Here is a 22,635-nt window from a genome sequence, read left to right on the forward strand (position 1 = left end):
TAAAATATAGAAAACCTCTTTACAATCACTATAAGCATTCTTTGTTGATTGAGTATAATGAAAAAGTTAATTAGAAAAACCCAATTTGTTGATAAAAATTGTCGTTTTGAACTTTCCGTTGTAATATTAACTTGACTAAAACTAAGAGCAGAACAAATCTAAACCATCATTTCATTTCATTCATTCATTTCATTCATTCATTTCATTCATTCATTTCATTCATTCATTTCATTCATTTCATTCATTTCATTCCATATAGCCTCAAGCTACACTAAATATCAAAAAGATTTCAAACGCATTACACTTTACTTTTGTTTGTTTATGACTAAGCGAACTATTAAATATTTAAGTTATAGTTGTAGCTTCCTGACCTAGGTCTTCGTGTTTATTGAAATTTTTATTCTCGTTTCACTTGAACATGAGTCAAGTAAGATTTATTAAATATCAGATTTAACCCGTGGGTTATTATTTGTGTAAACAATTGAATTATGTAAAATATTTAGCGTGGAAATACAGGTAGTTGCGGGTGAAAAGGTAATGTTATTATAATGGCCTGGAAATAATTATTCTGAGTTGGAAATTTTGCTGACAGGTTTCGACCATATTTTATTCCATTCTAATTTCTATTTAAAACACGTGAAGTGTATTTAATTGAAGATTGTCTTTGTTCTTTGAATTTTGGTTGTAAATTTTCTGTTAGAATGTAAAGTGGGGTTAGGCAAGGGGCAATGCTGGGGTTTGTTCCTTACAGACCATCTGCTGTCCAGGCCCCGTATTCTCGAAAAGACCTTAGAGCTAGGATGTCCTAGGTTCGTATCTTCTAACATTGATTCTAGGATATCCTAGGGCTAAGATCGTTATAAGAATACAGGGCCAGATTTATAATATTTTAGGACATTTTGAGACTCACTGTTAACACTATAAATTTGGGTAATTTGTTGTTAATGTCTCTTTTAGATTGCTCAGATTGCCTGTTGACATTTACAACAGGGTTGATCCAAGTATTAAAAAAAACCTTTCACCATTCAACCAAATTAAGAATTCAAAACCAACATGTTTTGTCATAATGCTTGTTGAAACTTGAATTATGATCGTATCAAGACTCAAATTTCTGTTTTTGTCATACATTTGGATCAAAAAGACTGAATTCAATGAAGTTACTGTTATTGACCTACTTTGTAAAAACACAGGTAAAAATATCTCGTTAATTCTCAAGAAGAGAAACTGAGGTAGAATTCCTATAACTAAATAACACCATGTGGTCCCTTGTTTATTGTAGGGACATTAAAGGAGTCTAGAGTTTGCTCCCCTGCTGATTGAGAGTTGTGTCCCCTGCTGGTCAAACATTCTAACCAATAGATACATCTGTTTCACATTTGTGTTTTCATGTTTTTATCTTGAGTTACCTTATTGGCTACAGATTTCCTTTTAACGTGTTAATGGTTTCATGTCCCTGTGGTCAGAGAGAAGCTTTCTGGACCAAATTAAGAACTCAGATGATGCAAGCAACCAAATAACACGAAATAATATGAGAACTGATGCACAGTATACTCCATATGGATGGCAATTTTTCCAAATGCGGGCTATCACAACTTGATAATGGCTTTGTGTCAATTTGTCCCTGTGGTCTGAGAGAAACTTTCAGGACTAAATTAAGAACTGTGTGTAATATTCTATGATCCAAGCAACCATGTAGCAAATTCTAGTCATTTGAGTGTGAAATGATGCACTTTTATGGATCGAAATTCCCTCTCAATATGGGTTTTATGGGTAAAAGGATCTCCCTGTGATGGAAGATGGAAGAGTTCTGGACTTAACTAAGAACTCTTTGTAACATGCTACTAATGATCCAAACAACCAAATAGCATGTTCATTTGGTTTCCTATAAATCCAAGATTTAGATATTTAGAACTCTCGGCTTTCCTCCAAAGAGCTAGCTAAGGCATCCTCAATGCACTTGAAAGAAATGCCAAGATACAGTTATACCTGGCTGTACAAGAAATATCTAAAAAAAGAAAGAAAAATAATGCTGTGATTTGTATTTTTCATTAGCAAGTAATCTTAAGTGGTTTCATGCTGTTTATTTGAGTGTGTTTTTATGTCTAGTAAAAATATGATTCTAAAGTCTGTTTTTATCATTATTTTGTGAAGTTTGTTGTGCTAGATGAAAATAGAAACATGTCAGATAACTGGCTGATAAAAACAGGTGAAAAACATACAGTCTTATCAAATTCAGGTTTTTATAAACCTACACCTAGTGCCAGCTTGTTTGATTCAGGTTAATTCACGCCCTAGATTGCCAACTGTGTGATATTACCCTCTAATGCTGGGTTGGAACACTGTTTATATATAGCAGAGTCGTTATTTTAACTTAATTTTAACATAGATAATTCTGGACACACATAGATTCGAAGGCTCAAATTTTGACGGTGAGCTGTGAACATTATTATTAATTAGCTTAACTAAAAGAATTCCCGTTTCTGAGACTAAAGTATGATTGGTCAAATGGATGGCAAACCTGTCCCTTTAATCTGATTGACCAACAAGACTATTAATTTAAAATCGACTTTTGTCAATGACCATCTGAAAATGTTGTTGTGAATGAGGCACAAGGTAATAAAAGAAAAGCACTATCACAAATACCTGTCTAGTCAAACAGTGCAAATAGAATCTATATGTGATATATTATGATAATACAGTATACTCTACGTAATCCAACATACACTGGGACCGCAAAATGTCGGATTAGCGAGAGTGTCATAGTACTCAAAGCGATCTTTTGTTTTCATGTGATTTGATCCAGATTATCAATAAATTAAGGGATTATCTAATTGACGATAAGTGATTAAGATGAGTAGATGTCAGATTATACAGAATTTTCTTCTACTAAATGTGTCTTAAATCGGCCTCAAAGAGAGTCGGAGTACTAAAGTTTTTTAAACTAGCCTAAGAAGGAAATCAATCGGGACCAGAAAATGATGTTGGATTACACAGAATGTTGGAATACTCAGATGTCAGATATCACAGAGTACACTGTGTATTTAAATATACAGAGACTGGAAACCATGTTTGAATTACTATCATTATCAGTATATGGTTTATTTGATATCATTGTATTATTTTGTAACAAGAGAATGAAAAGAAAATGGAGATGTTTAAACCAGGTGTAAAAACTCATTAACTCAATGACCTGAATACAGAGATGATATAGGTGAGAGAAAGAAAGATATAACCTCTTCTCATTATTATCTTATCTTATTTATTTAATCTTATTGATATTATTCTTTTCATACCTAGTCTACTTTTCTCAGAAAATAGATTTTTTGGGGGGGAATTCTTCAGATTTTGAAATGACATCTTTGAGTGAAAGTTGTTTTCCTACAAATTAACTTAATGCCAAGTTGTCTATCATGAGCAGTACAAGTATATCTCTTCATACCTTGTTCTAGATTTTTTCAAATTGGGTTGATCTGATTCCATTTGGATTTTTTTGCCTCATTTGGCTAATACTATCAGATTCTGTCGGTGACACAGAACTTTGGTGTCTTTTGACTTGTTTTACAAAAGTTAGTCGAATTGGAAATTAGAATAGTGCACACGCCACACAGTAACTATAAGTGTTGCTGAAACACAAACATGAAAAAAAATTAAGTGCAGCCATCTGTTTTTGTACATTTAGCACTTTCTGTCCTTACTAATAACAATGGAATGTTAACCATAATTAGGACTGTGTCCTACTGAAATCTGTTTCAAGTTATAGAAATAATAAATGGTGTATGAGCTATCTGTTATAGTGATAGTATTATTTCAGCACTCTCTGTTCCTATTAATAACACAGTGGAATGTAATATTTAGAACTGTAATGATTAGAACTGGGCCATATTGTAATCTTTTTCAAATTATAATAGAAATAAATCCTGTATCAGCCATCTGTTATAGTGATGATTATAACTCTGTGCCTACTTATAACATGATAGATAGAAGAAATGAATATGCAAGGTTGAGATCAGTATATGATTGGTTTTTCTATTTTAGAATATACCTATATTAATTCCTGTACCGCTCTGAACACCTTGGAAGGTGAACCATCATTAGGACTGTACCATACTGTAATCTTTTTCAGGTTATAATAGAAATAAAAAAATTGTGTATTAGCCATCTGTTATAGTGATGAGTAATAAGTAAAACAACTGATATCAACATAGTTTCTCTATACCTTGCAGGGAATTTTCCCCTGTCTTAACTTATCAAGGCCACTATGTCAAGAAACCAAATTTTCTAATTTTTAGGAAGACTCTTCAATGAATATGCAAGAGGAGAGCCAAGGCTGCCATACTACCAGAAATACTGATAAATTTTGCAGTATGAACAGCTTATTATCTCAGCTATCAATCTAGTATGAACAGCCTATTATCTCAGCTATCAATCTAGTATGAACAGCCTATTATCTCAGCTATCAATCTAGTATGAACAGCCTATTATCTCAGCTATCAATCTAGTATGAACAGCCTATTATCTCAGCTATCAATCTAGTATGAACAGCCTATTATCTCAGCTATCAATCTAGTATGAACAGCCTATTATCTCAGCTATATATCTAGTATGAACAGCCTATTATCTCAGCTATCAATCTAGTATGAACAGCCTATTATCTCAGCTATATATCTAGTATGAACAGCCTATTATCTCAGCTATATATCTAGTATGAACAGCCTATTATCTCAGCTATCAATCTAGTATGAACAGCCTATTATCTCAGCTATATATCTAGTATGAACAGCCTATTATCTCAGCTATCAATCTAGTATGAACAGCTTATTATCTCAGCTATCAATCTAGTATGAACAGCCTATTATCTCAGCTATCAATCTAGTATGAACAGCCTATTATCTAGCTATCAATCTAGTATGAACAGCCTAATATCTCAGCTATCAATCTAGTATGAACAGCATATTATCTCAGCTATCAATCTAGTATGAACAGCCTAATATCTCAGCTATCAATCTAGTATGAACAGCCTATTATCTCAGCTATCAATCTAAGCTATCAATCTAGTATGAACAGCCTATTATCTCTTCTATCAAACTCGTATCAGAAGCCTAATTCACAATTAACTCTAGAAAGACAGTCGTATATACTTATAAAACTATTTGTAAGATTCCTGTTTAAAATATCCTGTTTACAAGGCAGTTCAACACATTTTTGGTCTTGAGAATTCAAATTTCACCGGTTCATGGTAGATTAGAACCTCTTTCATCAACTCCCTGAAACAATTGCATTGGAATTTGAGTTGAAAATATTTTTTTGTGTAAATTCCAAAAGTAATAATCTATGAATAATCTTCAGTAAAACATATTCTGTTTGAATTGAAATAGTTTTCATGTTGAAATCCATAGTCTCTACTTGTGACCTAGGCCAGTGCTTCTATAGGAGAGTATCTTCTATAACACCTATAACTAGAATTGTATTAACTTTGGTTCATGAGAAATATTTGTAACCTACTAATCCTATCAAGTATGATAAATTTGTTTTTAATGTTCAATGAAATTTTCACTTTCTTCTAAAGCTTGTATAGAAAATAACATCTTTCATCTAATATAAGCATAAAGCCTCTATAATAGTAAAATCCATTTGATTTTGAAGTATCTATTTGACAAATTGAATTGACAACATGGACTAAAGTATTTTAAAATCCATTGAGATCAGATTGATTGAAGTGACTGACAGTAATTTACTAGCCCTGTGAACCAAGATAATTGGTTAAGTCTTTACAAATAGACTTTGTAACGTTGTTTAGTTTCCGATTGAGGCAGAGATTAATCTCCTAGAAGCTTTGTGATGTAATGGGGCGTAAAGTAGTAAAGATCATCCAGACAGAAAGGTTAAAATAAGATCCATTACGAAGGTAAACGTTATTATAAGTCGTTGAGACTAGAAATAAATAGCCTGAAGATTGTGATTCTTTAGTCATGAAGACAGGGCAGTTATTTTCTCATTCATAATTTTCAAAGGCAGTCACGTCCATAGCTTATTCCCATAGCTTATTCCCATAGCTTATTCCCATAGCTTATTCCCATGAAGTTGATGAGAGAGTTTTTAGATGGCAAATCTTAATGGGGAATCTTCATGGGAATGCTTAATCATATCTTAATTAACAAATGTCAGATATAGAAGTTGTTATCATATCTGACAGTTGTGTTTTGGGAAAGAGAATAACATTGGGCCGAATACAGTCCATCGATAAAAACTTTTCTTCAGGTAAATTGCCAAATGCACTTATGTTTAGAGTTTCTTTTCAATTCTATAAAAGTATGGAAGAATAGTAAGATATTAATGTGAACAAACCGTAAGCAATGCCATAAATATACAAGAAGCAAGAGAGGTTTTCCCTTCCATTAACTCCTTTCTCCACCATTTTAATTCTGACTATCCCTTTTTTTTTCTGAACCCTGTTCCACCTTGTTTTATTAATATCATGAATTCTGAACATACAGAACGCGTCATTCAAGTGCCCTCGCTCACAGTGTTTCAGAAACTCAGACACTTGTTTTCCATCTCCATGGTGTGTGCAAATAACATTTCATTTCATTGCATATTTATATCATTTCTTGAGAAGGAGCTCCCACCCCACCCTCTCTCCTTATAGTTCACCTGTAGGTCATTATCAATTGTTTATATCTGATGTAAGAATATCTTAATATATCAATTTATAGATATACCTGGTTTATATTAACTATCAGATACCTGTTACCTCTAGTCTGGTCTTCGTCTTTATATCTGTATAATATATTGTTTATTTACCTGTATCTTATCTTGAGTCAAATCAGTTCTAGAATAACAATGATTTATAAAAACCCAAATGTGTGAATCTTAATTTCTGTATAAAACAAAGAAACAAGGGTAACAACCATATTTTAACAACTGAGGTTGATTCTGTCCACCAGCTGGTCTTTAGCTTGGCCAAACCTCTTGGCATGGATCTTTCCCCACATTATCTGTACAAATTTACAGCTGGGTTGAATAGAATCTTGAGGAAAGATGAATAATTCAAGAATGAATTCTGTAACTGCCATTTAATAGAAATGTACTAGCATTTGATGTAAAAATTCAAAGCTCTGACCAAGTAAAATCTCTTCTCTGTATTGCAAACTATTGTCAGTTTATGATAGTTGGTATCAAATTTGATGTGTGTATATATATATATATATCGGTTTTCTCCTAGTGTTATCTATGAGATGTATTTTGATGCTGTGTCTGGTAACCTTATCAGTGCCAGGAACCATGGCATCAACCAGATATTAATCACAGAATATGGCACCAATCATAACAATTTATTTCTACTGTTATATCAGTATCCTGGAGGTTACTGTTATCATCTCTTACAGTTCCAGCAGTATATTAAAGGTATACTACCTTTTAGAATTGACATGAAATTTAAAGTCTCAAACTTGATCAATAAGATTATATATTCATCAGTTGGACTTACATGGTGTCATGACTAAAGAATAGAATCTCTATACCAGACGATATTAAACACGCTTCTAAGCATGTTTCAAAATTATGAGTTCAATGGACTATTACTTAATTTTATGAATTTACTGAATTATATTCCATTGGTGAAAACACCATGTTGGCCATGTTTAAAAATTAGCTTAAAAAATATGTTACCTAGAATATAAACAGTTCGAATTTAGAAGCCTACAAGATGATATTCCTCTTCTTTCACTGTTTGATACTATTTACCACTATATGAATGAAATAGGCTGAGGGTGATGGTGGGGTCCTAAAAGCGAATTTGTTTAAAGAAAACCAGGCTGATACACACTGTCCACCAATGACCATTTCAATATTCTTGTCCTTCTATAAACAAGGATGTTGATCACACATCTTATGAACTTAATTAGATTTTCATAGTTTGTAATTCACAAAATCGTAATAAATAGCGATAAATATTCTATGCTGAAATAACCAACAGTGTTATATTAGTTTGTCGACTACAGAATGAGTAAGTTCTTTTAATTATAGATCTCCCTTTTATTCAAATTCAGAAATTCAGGGCAAGATTAGTATTCTGACTGACAAAGGGAAGACTTCAGGGTATTGTAGGGTTATATGTAACTCAGTGTGATATAGATTCAGTTCTTTCAAATCATTGATCACTAGAGATATAGTGGCTCTGTTTATTATCCATTTACTCCAAGATCTTGATCATGGGCTCACAAGTGCTGAAAATGTCCCAAGTTTTGATCACAGACACAGTTTAATCAGGTATTTATATATGACTAATACCAATGGTACCAGATGAAATATGATATTCTACCACCCGTACTATCTATCTGTCTGTAAGTTATTAGATTAAAGAAGATTAGTTGAGAATCTGTTAATGATAGATTATTACAGACAGAGAGAATTTCCTCCTAAACTTCTGTTTATCATTCTCAAGGTGGTTCAACCTTTCTATCATTCAGTACATCTGATAAGGGCATTGAGTAATACTGTCAATATAGATTTACAGTAGATAGTCTTTCCTCCAAGTCTTTAATATAGTTCTGTTGTAATATTCTGTATCAAAATCTTTTCTTCAGGTGAAATTTTATTTTGGCAAAATTGAAAATATCCAAATCAAGAACACATCTTGAAGATCTCAAACTGTTGTGGAAAGTTGGACAGAAATTAAGAATTGAGGCTCCCAATTGTTTCTTTTTATAGAGGTTACTGGAAATTAATTCTTGGTCCTTTACGCAATGGAAAGATCGGAGATATCTTGGCTATTTTTCGGTTGTGTTACTGCTTCATAACTTTTTGGTTATTATTTTTGGGTTGCTGTTTTTGGGTTGCTGTTTTGGGGTTGCTGTTTGGGGTTGCTGTTTGGGGTTGCTGTTTTGGGTTGCTGTTTTTGGGTTGCTGTTTGGGGTTGCTGTTTTTGGGTGCTTTTTGGGGTTGCTGTTTTGGGGTTGCTGTTTGGGGTTGCTGTTCTGCTGTAATTGTTGTTTCTATACCTCCAATAATCTGTAGTAAAATATATCAGTATGGTGTGTAACTTGTAGAGTAAAATAATGACTGTGTATCGATCCTAACATCTGGTTTATATTATAACTTTCTTTCATTCTATTTCTTACATTTCTAATTATATCAGAGTTCTTCTTTTCTTAATTAGTATCATACAATCAGGTCATAAACTTTTTACACCCTCCACGTTGGCTTACCTTTCATTTTAATCATTACCACACAGTAGAGTCATAAGCTATAACTTATTTTTTCACCTATGTTGGCTTACTTCAACTCTTAATAAGTATCATGCAATCAGGTCATAAACTTTTTACACCCTCTAGGTTGGCTTAACTTTCATTTTAATCATTATTACACAGTTTAATGAAGGCATAAATTGATCAATGTGAAATTTGTTGTTGTTGAGACTAATGATGTAACACTGGGCTTCATTTTTGCTGGAAAAGTAACCATAATATTTCTCTTGAGCAGGAGTAGACCATGGAATTTTCTACAATTATATTCTAAGGCAAAGTTAATAACACTTTGGAAAGATATGAGATTACGAAATTGTATGATTCAGCAATTTTTAGTTAGAAATGCTGCCATTTTGTAAGCGGAGATAACGATATGTTATTGTTGTCTGGTGGTAGGTTGGTTATGAATTCTTTTGCGGGAGCTGCGTCATTTACAATTAATTCTTTCTGGAATTGCAGGAACCACAGGCATTGGACGAAAAATTGAAATGTCCCAAATAGTCAAATGTCTCTCTGATACAAAAAGCTAGAAAACATCTTTACAATCCCTTTAAGAGGCAAAAGGCCAATGATCTTAAAAATATTTTATTTAATCATCTCTTGATAAAACAGAATGGTAGTTCCAATTGTTTTGTTGAGGTTATTGATCTAATGATTGGTGTGGTTGTATTTTAGATTGATTCCTGTAATTTCTGTGAAAAGCCAAATATCTGGTACCAGGAACTAAATCAATTATAATGGGAAATAAATTATACAGACTATCATCCATCATTCATCAAAAACTCCTTATTCAAGGCTGTTATAAAGCCCATTTATGCAATGTGGAACTTTTGTAACTTTGCATATTTCTACAATGTCTGGTGGGAGCCACGATGGCTCAGTAAGACACTTGCTCACTAACCTATCCCAGCATAGGTTGAGATAATACCTTCGGATTTTTCAACCCGGTTTCCCCCTGTGAGTGATGCAGGTAAGAGGGGTTGACCTTGAAAAAGCCTCTTGTCGTTCAGATCGGACTATAAACCGAGGCCCCGTGTGCTACAGGCTGTGCTTGTTAAAGATCCCTCGACAGTTGGAAATCGAAAAAGAGCAGGCTAATGCCGCTGTCCTGACAAAAATTTTCTTCATTGCACACTTTATTAGCCCACATGGTGCAGAAAAGTAAGACGTAAAGCTACATCCATTCCATTTCATTTTACAATGCCTCTGAAGCCCAACCCAGTACTTAGATACATTCTAGTGGTATTATATATTTTCTACTCTATGGTGTTTGTTCCTCCGTTTGATCTGACTCTATAATTACCTGACGACTACTGTAACAAGTCAATGGTATATTTTGTTATATAAAATCATATACCAGTTTATCTGAAGACAGGCCAATGATAATAGAGTAGATTATTTTCATGCTTGAATCTCTCAGCTAGAACTAATCATATGTTTTCATAATAAATATTTAAAATTAGTTCAAAGAGAAATCAAAAACAAAAGGGAAAGTAGTGCCTGTCCTGGCAAAATTAATGATTATAGAAGACTGAATATAGGACTTAAAATTGTCTTTAAAAACTTTATTTCATTAAAGGGATTGTGAAGAGGTTTTCTAAATTTTGTATTTGTATTAGCATCAATTTGCACCATCCTTATTTTCAAGTGGATGTCCGTATTTCCTGCAATTCCACTCAAATTGAGTGTTTCATGATGTCACTAATCACCAAATAAGCTTTATCACACAAGGCCCATCTAAAATATGTATTTGGTAATTTAGTTCATGTTAGCTTATATTGTATGGCTGCTATAGTTTCATGGCATCTTATTTCACTGGGAAATCTGCCGTTCCTGTTCTACAAGAACTGAGCTATGTATGACATCATCATTGCAATGATTCTTAGATATTGTTCATAGCCTTATTGACATTAAAACGGTCAGTTTTTATGAAAATGTCTGATACACATAGAAATTACAGAAAATATCCACTTTAAAATACATCATCTGTTACCAGCAGAACCACCTTTGAACTTATCTGCTATTTGTTAGTAGAAATCAGGAACTATATGAAGTGATTGCCAGGAATGTCTTAGAAGATGTTTTAGTTAAGTGGTTCCTATTAGAACCTGTTCTCTATTCTATACTGTATATATTTATCATGTTTATATTGTCTATAGTAATGGTACTTGGTCTCTATTCCTATCACCATAGATCTTGTGTTTGAGACACTGAAAGCGAGGTTCATAACTCAAATTACATCATCCATTGATAAGATAGCAATGTCATATGAAGGAATAGTCTATGTGATGTCACTAAACACTTGTTCAACAGTGAGAAAATGAGCTTAAAACTGCCTTATATCAATAATGTGTAAAATTCATCTGAAAGTATCATTAAATAGCTTAATTTATTCCAAATTTAATGATGTAAAATACGATTAGTTTTGAGTTAGTGGGATTGGAGAAGGTTAAAGGACAGCAAAGTGGCGATTTTATATAGGTGACACAACGTTACCCTTGTTGATTCAATATGGCCGCTGAGTGAATAAGGTCTATACACCATCAAACATGTATGCTTACTCTTCTTGACACTTGTGATACAATTTTTACTATCATATCATTCTTCTCTTGATAACACTGCCTGTATGAGTAGATGTGAAGTGTTGAGTTAATAAATGTTAGAAAGAGTATATCTATATATCCAGTGCTTCTTTATAATATTTGATAACACTGTCTGTATGAACATATGAAACGTTGAGTTAATAAATACAGAAATAGTATATTTATATATCCAGTGCTTCTTTATAATATTTGATAACACTGTCTGTATGAACATGTGAAACGTTGAGTTAATAAATACAGAAATAGTATATCTATATATCTAGTGATTCTATATAATATTTGATAACACTGTCTGTATGAGCATGTGAAATGTTGAGTTAATAAATGTTAGAAAGAGTATATCTATATATCCAGTGCTTCTTTATAATATTTGATAATACTGTCTGTATGAACATATGAAACGTAGAGTTAATAAATACAGAAATAGTATATTTATATATCTAGTGATTCTATATAATATTTGATAACACTGTCTGTATGAACATGTGAAACGTTGAGTTAATAAATACAGAAATAGTATATTTATATATCTAGTGATTCTATATAATATTTGATAACACTGTCTGTATGAACATGTGAAACGTTGAGTTAATAAATACAGAAATAGTATATTTATATATCTAGTGATTCTATATAATATTTGACAACACTGCCTGTATGAGCATGTGAAACGTTGAGTTAATAAATACAGAAATAGTATATCTATATATCTAGTGATTCTTTATAATATTTGATAGTGCTGCCTGTATGAGTAGATGTGAAGTGTTGAGTTAATAAATGTTAGAAAGAGTATATCTATATATCCAGTGATTCTTTAAAGAATAATCATTTGTTGCTTCCAATGTATTGCTAAACTGTTATTTTGAATCTAATGGTTTGGATGTCAGTGCTCATTGTTTGACCATACATAGTATAGGACTTACATGTGTATTTCAAGTCAGAGAATTGTAGATTGAGCTTTTCATGAGCCACATTGACTCCATATAGTCTAATGGATTAATGTAGTCAATTGAAATGAATAAAATTAAACTAAATTTGAATTAATCAAAATTAAAAAGCTGAAAATGCAAGTTAACTTTTTTAAGTTTTTATTTAATTGAATTGCACTTGACTAATACACTTGACTTAATTTACATATTGAAATGTGTAATCAATTTAGTTATAATTTCAATAGAACAAGAATTTGATAGAGTTTTGACAACCTACAGTAAATTTTCAACTTGAATAATGTTCAATACAGAAATATTTTAATGATACTTTAATTGATTTTCTGCTGAAAACTTTTATTTGAATTTTAACAATATATCAGAAAACAGACACATTTACACAAACAGACACATTTACACAAAAGACATGTCATACAGGCACATTTACAGACATGTTGCATAAGCAAACACATATAGACATGTTGCACGAACAGACATTGCTCAAACACACAGACATGTTTACATACACAGACATATTTACACAGACAGACATGTTTACAAATCATAAAAAAAAAACAGTTTTCTTTAACTTTTCATATCTAAATCTCTAAAGTCTTATCTGCAGGTTTTAAATTCTATTTTCATTTGTTCCATTGATTTCAAACTAATTTATGCTGTTTTCTGTTTTCAGACTGTCAATATACATGTCATCACACGTGTGTACCTTCAGTTTCGTTAGATTGCAAGACAGTTTCGCCAACAGAGGTACCATCAACACCAGATGGCAGTGCCGCAGAGACTTCTCTTTCGGATAAACGGGCAATTTTAGTGTCGCCCAAACCTGAAATTCCGGCTATTTTAGAGGATAAAGTGACAGCAGACATTGTGAACGGTGTTTGTAAGGGAGATAATCAAACAGTGAATAATAAACAATCAGAAAAATCTCCATTATTACCTCCCTTGGCTGAAAGTGAGCATACATTAGTAGAGCAATCCAATGTAAGTCAAGTTTTCTTCTAAAAATAATTTGTTATATTTAGGTGATAGATACTGAAAGCAGACACTGCGCGGACTCTTGAAATTACTGTTCTTGGCATCAGAAGTTTTCTTAACTTGAGAAGGATTTGAACACACTATACCTAATTCCCTAGGCAAAGACAATCCATTTGGTACAATAGAGATGCCATAATAGTTAATGATAATATAGGGTATCTGTACTACCCTACTCAAGCCTACACCCCCTTTCCACCCAGTGTTTACTTAAATTTCTCCCCCTGCCCACTTACCACCTAATGAGTCCTAAAACTCTCCTGCAGCCTTTTCTCCTGATGTTTGTCCCCCTTTCCACCCGATGTTTGTCCTCCTTTCAACCTAATGATTTATTTTGTATTTCCAGGAGGATGATGAAACAGACAGTGGATATCGTTCAGGGACAATTCCAGATGACAAGTTGCCGAAACATAAAGGGGAGGCAACTCTAAATCGTGAAGAATTAAAACGTAGACTAGATGATTACAATCATCATGTTCCAAACGCAGAATTCTTACCTGTAAGTTTTTTTATTTCTTTACGCTGTGTAGGCCGGTAGCTACAGGGGGGGCTAGGGGTAACAATACCAAGTACCAATTCCATTACTGCAACTAAGCTTGATACACTAGTGCCCCTCCAGATATATTACTTGCCCAAATGTTACCTCTCCCATAATACAAAGGAAAGTGTCAATTTATAAAAAGCCTAGAATTCTTAGTAAAGGGCCATACGAAAGTTGTAGGCCTTTATAGTTCATTTCCCCATATTGACCTTGAAGACAAACCTTACAATATTCAGGCAGGGGTTTACCAGTTTAAATTGGATATTTGAATTTATTGCTTTTGGACAGTTCTAGTACTTCTGAAGACTATCTGCATGGAACATAAGACATAAATTCAAGTCTAAAGCAACTTCAAAAACTTTTGAACTGTTGATAAGTGAAACTGTACTGATTTTTCTGTATTTTCAAAGTATTTGATTGTTTTTGTAGTTCTATATTACCACAAAAATGTGGAGAAAACGTGAAACATGAAAACTTTGGCATCCACGTAAAAGAATCTGCACCTGAAGACTGAGTCAGACTAAAAGACTGTGACCTTCAAACGTTCTCAGACATGTTTACTAATGTTGTTATTGGCAACAGGTAGTAGCAGAAGTAGAAATATTTCTGAGTGATGCACAACATTGGTAGAGCATAAGTATAAAATATGAGAGTCATGACCTTTGGTTGGTTGGTGAAATCTGCCTCAAGAGTTCTTGTCGCTTGTGCCCAACAACCTCCAAAACACTTTACACTTGTCTTAGCTCTTGATGGTCAAATCTTTTCAAAATTCTGAATCTGAATCAACATACAGAAGCAATGAAGTTATGTCATTCTCTAATTTTTAAAAGTTTGGCGTTTTGAAATACATATAAAGAAAGAAAAGAACTACCATGTAAAGGATATCTTAGATCACAAGGATTCTTTCTACCAGCTGGTTCTTGATCAAACCTCATTTCTTTTCTGTGATATTCGCAAGTTCATCAGACAGTTAGTTATTAGTGTTTTGTTTCTGTAAAAATATGAGATGTGATAGTACAATTAGTCAGTTAGTGAAATGTAAAGCCCTAGTGCATTGGCCTACAGTTTTGAGATTGTATGTCTATGGATCTATTTCTTACTGTTGAACATGACTTCCTCTGTAAGATTTGAGGACCATTTGATGGATAATGATCTGACAATATTTTAATCAAAAATTCCAATATTTTTATGAAGTCAATCTGATGCTAAGTTCAGTGCTTTTTCAATTGAAAACACTGAGAGTCCTAGGACATCCTATAGTCCTAAAGTCATTTCTTCCATAATCTTGTGTTTTCGAATAAGATTGAAAGCAATTAGGCAGCTGACCATTTATACTTGCCTTCTAATATGTTGATAATAGTTTTGTTTACGTAACATTTTGGCAATCTTGACATTTTACCGAAACAAAGAAATTATTCCATCACTTTCTTCATAAGAAACAAACAATGGAGATTGTTTTATCTATCAGAAGTACCACTTGCCAAATATTCAAAATTCAGAAAAAAGCATTAGGGAAAAAGAAAAAAATGATGTCTTGTGCCAATTGGATAGAGATTTAATTACTTTTATGGGGATAGAATATGGAAAAAATATCAACTTAAATACCAGAAATTGATAACTTTATGCTTCCAATATGACAGCATTAAAGGAACTGCTTTGCCAATGTACCAAAATCACATAATTCTTTCAAAATATCTCAAACTAGGAATTTCTTTTCCTATATCTGTACACGTCTTTTCTATATATGGCAGTGTCTCAAGAAAAGACGTGTGGTCTTTTTATCTTTCAAACGCAGATAATTCTGGACACACATGGATTTGAATTCTCAAATTGCGACTGTGAGCTATGAACACTATTACTGATTGGCTAAGCTAATAGATGTTGTTTTTAGTTAGTTCCAAATCATTTCAAAAAACAATGTGCTATTTCTTTTCTGCTTGCAAGAATAAATGTCAGTTAGTACTTGCCAAAAACAAAATGGGAAAAAAGAGAATACATTGGCAGAGTAGTTGTCAATCATTCCATAGGTATGTTAGTGTCAGCTAGTACTTGCCAAATTATTCCAAAAACACAATTTTTTCTATTTAACCTCTGTTTACTTTACAAAAATTATCCGTTCTGAGAACGGAATGGATGAAAATTCATTAGTGTAAACGGCCGAGCGTTCTGAGAACAGTTCCAATTGAGAGTACCGAGGAGAGATGGTCTCGGAACAGTTCTTAAAATGGAACAGTTAATATTTGGTATTGTAAACGGTTGATAATTCTGAGAATATTTCTTACCCATGTGTCTTGACTCCTTGACATTTTCTACAATTTGTGTGAGCAGACGCATTGGTCTTCATCCGGATTATAAGAATGTCTAAAATTGACTCTTTTGTGAAGAGTTCCATTAAAATGCGTCTGAGAACAGAAAATCATTTACACTATTGTTATAGAACTGTTCTAGGAATGTTCGAAATTGTTGTATTGTAAATGGTAAAAATTATTTTACCGATCCAGGTCTAGATCAAGAACGGAACACAGCATGCTAATGTAAACAGAACTTTTCTTTCATGCTTCTAAGAACAATAATAGATGCATAAAACACTCTGTATGTAACCATGATTAATACATTGGCACGTTAGCTGTCAATCATACCATAGGTATGCTAGTGTCAGTTAGAACTTGGCAAATTATTCCAAAAAAACACAATTAGTACTAGTACTCATAGGTCAACAATGTAGAAAACTAATTAATAATGTATGTCATGCTAGTAATATGAGGTATTATAATGCGTAGAAAATCTTTGAGAATGACTAATGTTAGTCTGTAATACAGAGGTGGTTATGACCCAGGGGCTGGTACAGGGGGTCCTTTGCGCCCCCAGAAAAGTAGTTTATACCCCCACTTCATTTCAAAACATTATTTTTAAACGTTTGTGCTCAAGAATGTGTTCAAATGAACTGAACGATGCTTTTTTTTTTTTAAAATGTCTTGGGTAGAAATTCTCTGACCCTCTATTAGAGGCCTGTGCCTAAAACACTTCCAAAAGTCTTCTGCTTTCGTAATCTCAACCCCCACAGTTATGCCTCTATTAAGCCTGCTGTCTCCTATTTTTACCCTCAGATCCTGGAGGCTGGTGCTGCCACTGCTCTAATGTGATTCCATGCTTTATAAGGAAAGTTGACCAAGTACAATGGTTTTGAGGGTCATTTCAGGGTACATATATTAGCTCAGTATTGGAATAGGCAGTGAATCAGGCAGGCCTCTGAGAATAGTGTGATAAACCTGACAGTGTGTCTGTATAATTTAATGACATTGATTTCAAAAGATTTCCCTGTGATATTTTATTTACTATTTAATTTTACAGGACGAAGGAGGTGAAACATTCCAGGGCTTTCTCAAGGTCACCCTCAATTTCATTCGACCAATCACAATGTCTCTAGGAGTTCGACCTCCGTCTATTTATGAAATGTTAACCAAGGAACATATAGTGGAACAGAACACTCAATCAATAGCCTTCTATATGCCTAGAGACACTGTCAAATCCATCCATACATCAAGGTAAGTCCAGAGTTATTGCCCTTGTTTCGAAAACTGAGCTTTGGTTGAAGAACCCGTCAATTTTTAGATTGAACAAAAAGACAAAAACTCAAGTATCATGTGTACCAGCTTGGCCAAAGCATTGTGGTGTTACTCTCTTCCAGAATATTTGTACCCATTTACAACTGAGTGGAACAGAATAATGAGTAAAGATGACTTATTGTTGGTCATCAGACGTGCACATGCGAACTGAAGATTAGAACCCACCATTATTATTTTTTCGATCAAACCAAGCAAATAACAACAAATTCTAACATTCATTCAGTCTGTCCTCTATTCAAGTTGCTTAAACGTTTTATTTCAGTGATGTATAATAATAATATGTTTTTTTTACAGTAAAACAACAACAAAAGAAGTGATAGGAGATTTATTAAAGAAATTCCATATTATAGATCATCCTAGAAAGTTTGCTATGTATGAACAGGAATTCGATGGTCACAAAATAGGTAAGATTGTTTTAATATACATCGATAAAATCGAGTTCTTATGACATTATTTTTAACCAATCAAAGTATACTGCAGTACTGGTTTCTTGCTGAGAATAACATAATGAAAACCAAAGTAAAGCAAAATTATAGCCACTTCGTTATTGTTAGCAAGAAACAGTCCTATTGTACTAACTTTGATTAGTTGAAAATTACATCATTAAACCTGATTAATTACAACCAAGAATCAAAATATCTGAAAAAAGAAATTGTGATCTAAGTTTGATAAGATTTGGTTTAAAGTTTATTTCCATGGTTTCTTTACCACAAGTCTTAAGACAAAATGGCAAACTAGGTCAAGCTATTACAAACTTCGTCGCTTATCTTGACTGCAATAACCACCTTTCTTCTATCACAGAATGCATCGATTTGATTGGATTGTGAGTCAGAAACTACAGCCAATCATAGACAGACTGTTAACATTATGGCTTATTGTTTACAGTCTTTCTATTGAAGACTCTGATTGACTATAATCACTAGCGTACAATCCAATCAAATCGCCGCGTATGTGATATAGGAAAGTTGCATATTTCAGTCAAGGTATAAGACAAAGTTCGTAATACCTTGACATGGTGAAACAAACAAGTAGGGCTATTCAAATACATTTGTCAACAATACAAGGGAGATAATAATGATTATTTTATTTTTCAGTAAAATTACGGAGAGTCACAGATAAAGAATATCCTCTCCATATTTGTTTAAACTGGGATACGGAATATTTAAAACGATATAGACTTGTTTTACAGGAGAACGAAACTGGTGAAATAGTGGTATGTTTAGTACTAAAATATTTACTACAGACATCACTTTTTATACGCCCACTTCTCTCTATGTGGATGTATATTGTCGGCTCCCCTGTCGGTCTGTCCGTCCGTGGGTCTGTCAGTCCGTCAACATTTGCTTGTAAACGCTCTAAAAACTAGATTTTTTTATGGAATCAATTGAAATTCGGTATGTGTATACATATTCATAAAACGAAGATCAAGTTCGAATTTGAGCTATTTTCGACCGTTAGAAGCAGAGTTATTGCCCTTGCCCCAAAATCTTGAATATTTACCAGCCGCATGCCATGGTGGGGGTATATGGCTGTGGTCCACTATCTTTATACTCTCTATTTTTCATTTCTCGATGGTGCTGGATTGATAGGTTCCGCCTTTTCTTACCCTTATTTATTCTTTTCTCTGTCATTTTGAACTCTGTATACACCTACTATTTTTGGTTCTACACTCTGTAAGTCTCTGTTTCAACTGGTTTTAATGAACGTCGGGTTGATTATGTGAATCCTGAACGGTAGAACTCATTGATCAAGGGCCGCATTTGTTTAAGATTTTAACCAGCGTTGCTGTTTCATAAAAATAAAGCTATCTCCAAACATAAAACTCATTTCATTTAATTTATTCTGTATTTTCAGTGGGATGGTTTCAGTTTACCAGAGTTAAATAATTTCCTTGTTGTTTTATCTCGGGAAGAAAATGAATACATATCTCAACTACAATATAAATATAAAGTTATGAGACGTATTATTACACAGAGATTGAAAGAATTACGGAAAGAACGTAGACGATTATCACAAGCCTCATCACCCACTGGTAGTTCATCTCCTTCCTCGCCAGGAGATAGTTCCAAGGAAACTATGCCTTCTTCAAGTAGTTGCTGATTTGTTCGAAATATTTCCAAGCCAACTGCCCCCCATCTTCAAACACTTTTCAACATTATAGGAAAGAGTTCTTTTCAAATGACATTCGGAAGACAAATTTGAATATTTCAGTGAAATTCATGCCCGTTAAGTTTCCATATATGGTAATAAGTGAATTTAAATAAGACAAGTTTTACCAGTTTATCAGAACTTCAGTGAAAATACTTTCAATAATAATGAGAATTTGATTTATTTATTCATGTGATTTTATACTTTCTAAGTATGACCAATCATTGATATTCAAATTGTAATTTTATTTAACTATAGTGTTCTCAGCAAATAATAAAGTCATTTTGAAATCAAAATTAAACAATTGATATCTGAGATCTACTTATCAAAACATTCTTCAATATGCTATTAGTGGAGTACTTAGAAGTAATACACCTGACAATGACAAATCATGATGATTACAAGAGTAGCTTCCCTTGTATTATGTTATCTTTTTTGTAATAATTTAAGGCTCCCTCTGAAATGATTGTCAATATTTTGTTCATTTCTTTATTTATAAGATGTATTGCATCATTCACTTGATATTATTGGTTGCTTTCTTTCTTTTAGTATATTTAATATTTCGCTTAATTTCGTTTAAAGAAAGCTTTGTAATAAAACTAATTCCATCAAGCCCTGCTTACACTGGCATTGAAATAGATATTGATTAATCTTTGTAAGACATATAGAAGGAGGAAGGTAAATATTAAGAACACAAGATATATGGATATACTACTTCTAGGTTTATTACATATTACATACTACAAATTTTTACTTGATAACGTTACCTGTATGTGTTTCAAAACGTAGTATGTAATAAACCTAGAAGTAATATATCTATATAATTTGTGTTCTTAAGATATACATTATATTATTAAAACTGTTTATGAGCAAAATATTTGAAATGTAATTGCATACAATGTAATGTTTGTACACGAAAACTATACAGGTAATGTTTACTTCTTTAGAACACCTATAAAATGCGTTTAGTTTATTTCAAGTTCCATCCCTTCCAGAATAATAATATAGAGAAATTATTGTCAAGGCTCAAAATCATAGTATAATACAGAATAGTTAATATTTCAAACATAATAATCATTATTGTATATATACCATGAATTATTCAAAATATTGGAAAAAAATTCACAAATCATAAATCATGATATCGGTCAATTTTCATCAATGTGTTGATTAGAGGGAAATTTTGTCTTCAAAAAATGTCATAATATGATATAATGAAACATAACTCCAAGTGCTGTATAATTTTGAACAGCTATTTTAAGATTTCGTCACACTTCTAGTCGAAAATTTGAATCTAGTTTGATTTGTAGAGAAGGTTGTAATGTATGATTTTCGAATTTGAATAATTTCACCCAATCTGATTGGTTGATACAGTACTGACTTCAATTTGTTCAACCAATCATAGATAAGAGTTTTGTGTCTTATAATAGTTTTAAACATTACAAACTTTTAACAACAAGCACTAGATTCTTTTTATTTCTTACCAAGTTTTAATTGTCTTGTTAAAATATGAAATTGAATCATTTAGTTTAGATAGATGATAAAAACAATTTTTGAGAAAACGAATCCCTGAAAAACATATTTAAACAGAAATCTTAATCTGAATCTAATATTTTCAATCTTTACAATTACAAAATGTTTAGTATAAATATGTCAACCCTTTAGGAGAAGTGAAATAAAGAGAATAATGCTGTCTCACAATTTCATGCTAGTGTAACTTCGTGTTCACTCTGTGCAAAAACTTAAAATTTTCATAATCCATCAACCCTTTAGGAGAAGTAAATGTAGAGAATATTACCAGATCATGCTTACATGTTTAAAATGATAGTCTAATCATTGACAGCTTTGTAAAAGATACAAGACAGTAATAGTATTGGACAGAAAGAGTCTCCTTGTATATTTCCCTATCTAACTGTGTACATAACCATCCTTTATAAGAAGGGATGTAGACTATGTTGGGTATTATTTGGTATAGTCAAGCAAAGATATTTCTGCTTATCCAGGTCAGATATAAAAACATATTAAACACGACCAGTCCATTTTATTTGTAGGTAGAAATAATAGATACTATACAGACTAAACTTATATTGTCGATTACTACTTTAACTACCTAAAATTTAAGTGGACTATCCGGTCTTCTTTGGCCCACATGGTGCAGAAAAATTCCGAAATTGTGCTCGTGTTAATGTTATGAATCAACTCAACCAAGCTCAAATTAGCAGAAATGACTGCTTTATTAACCTTGTACATCATTTTCTTAAAACAGGAAGTTCACTTATATTTTATAAAAACAAGGTTCAAGTTATCTCTCGTTCTTGGTTGTTTCTTAGAAGCGTATTCTTCACAATGAAAAGGAAATTGATAGTTTTTATTTCAAGTGTCTTGTTACATCCCCAATTCCTGTTCTCATTATTTATTATGACAGATTTCATCATAATTTTTATTTGATTTTAATTTTTGAACTTTGGATGAATTTTGATCACAAGAAGTTTGAGA

General features: G+C 32.7%; 1 protein-coding gene across 1 annotated transcript in view; it reads left to right on the plus strand.

Moving 5' to 3' along the window:
- LOTGIDRAFT_81505 (hypothetical protein) overlaps positions 1 to 19,977 on the plus strand; it is a gene marked incomplete at both ends in the record, with an annotated part of 48,110 nt that extends 28,133 nt beyond the window's left edge. The window contains 5 exons of the mRNA XM_009068714.1: positions 13,466 to 13,692; positions 17,717 to 17,910; positions 18,286 to 18,395; positions 19,086 to 19,204; positions 19,846 to 19,977. Of these exons, the coding sequence (XP_009066962.1) occupies positions 13,466 to 13,692; positions 17,717 to 17,910; positions 18,286 to 18,395; positions 19,086 to 19,204; positions 19,846 to 19,977 (782 nt within the window). The remainder of the gene's footprint in view (positions 1 to 13,465; positions 13,693 to 17,716; positions 17,911 to 18,285; positions 18,396 to 19,085; positions 19,205 to 19,845) is intronic.
- Between the last annotated feature and the right edge of the window lie 2,658 nt (positions 19,978 to 22,635).

The sequence above is a fragment of the Lottia gigantea genome (assembly GCF_000327385.1).
Source record: "Lottia gigantea unplaced genomic scaffold LOTGIsca_93, whole genome shotgun sequence".
Taxonomy (NCBI): domain Eukaryota; kingdom Metazoa; phylum Mollusca; class Gastropoda; family Lottiidae; genus Lottia; species Lottia gigantea.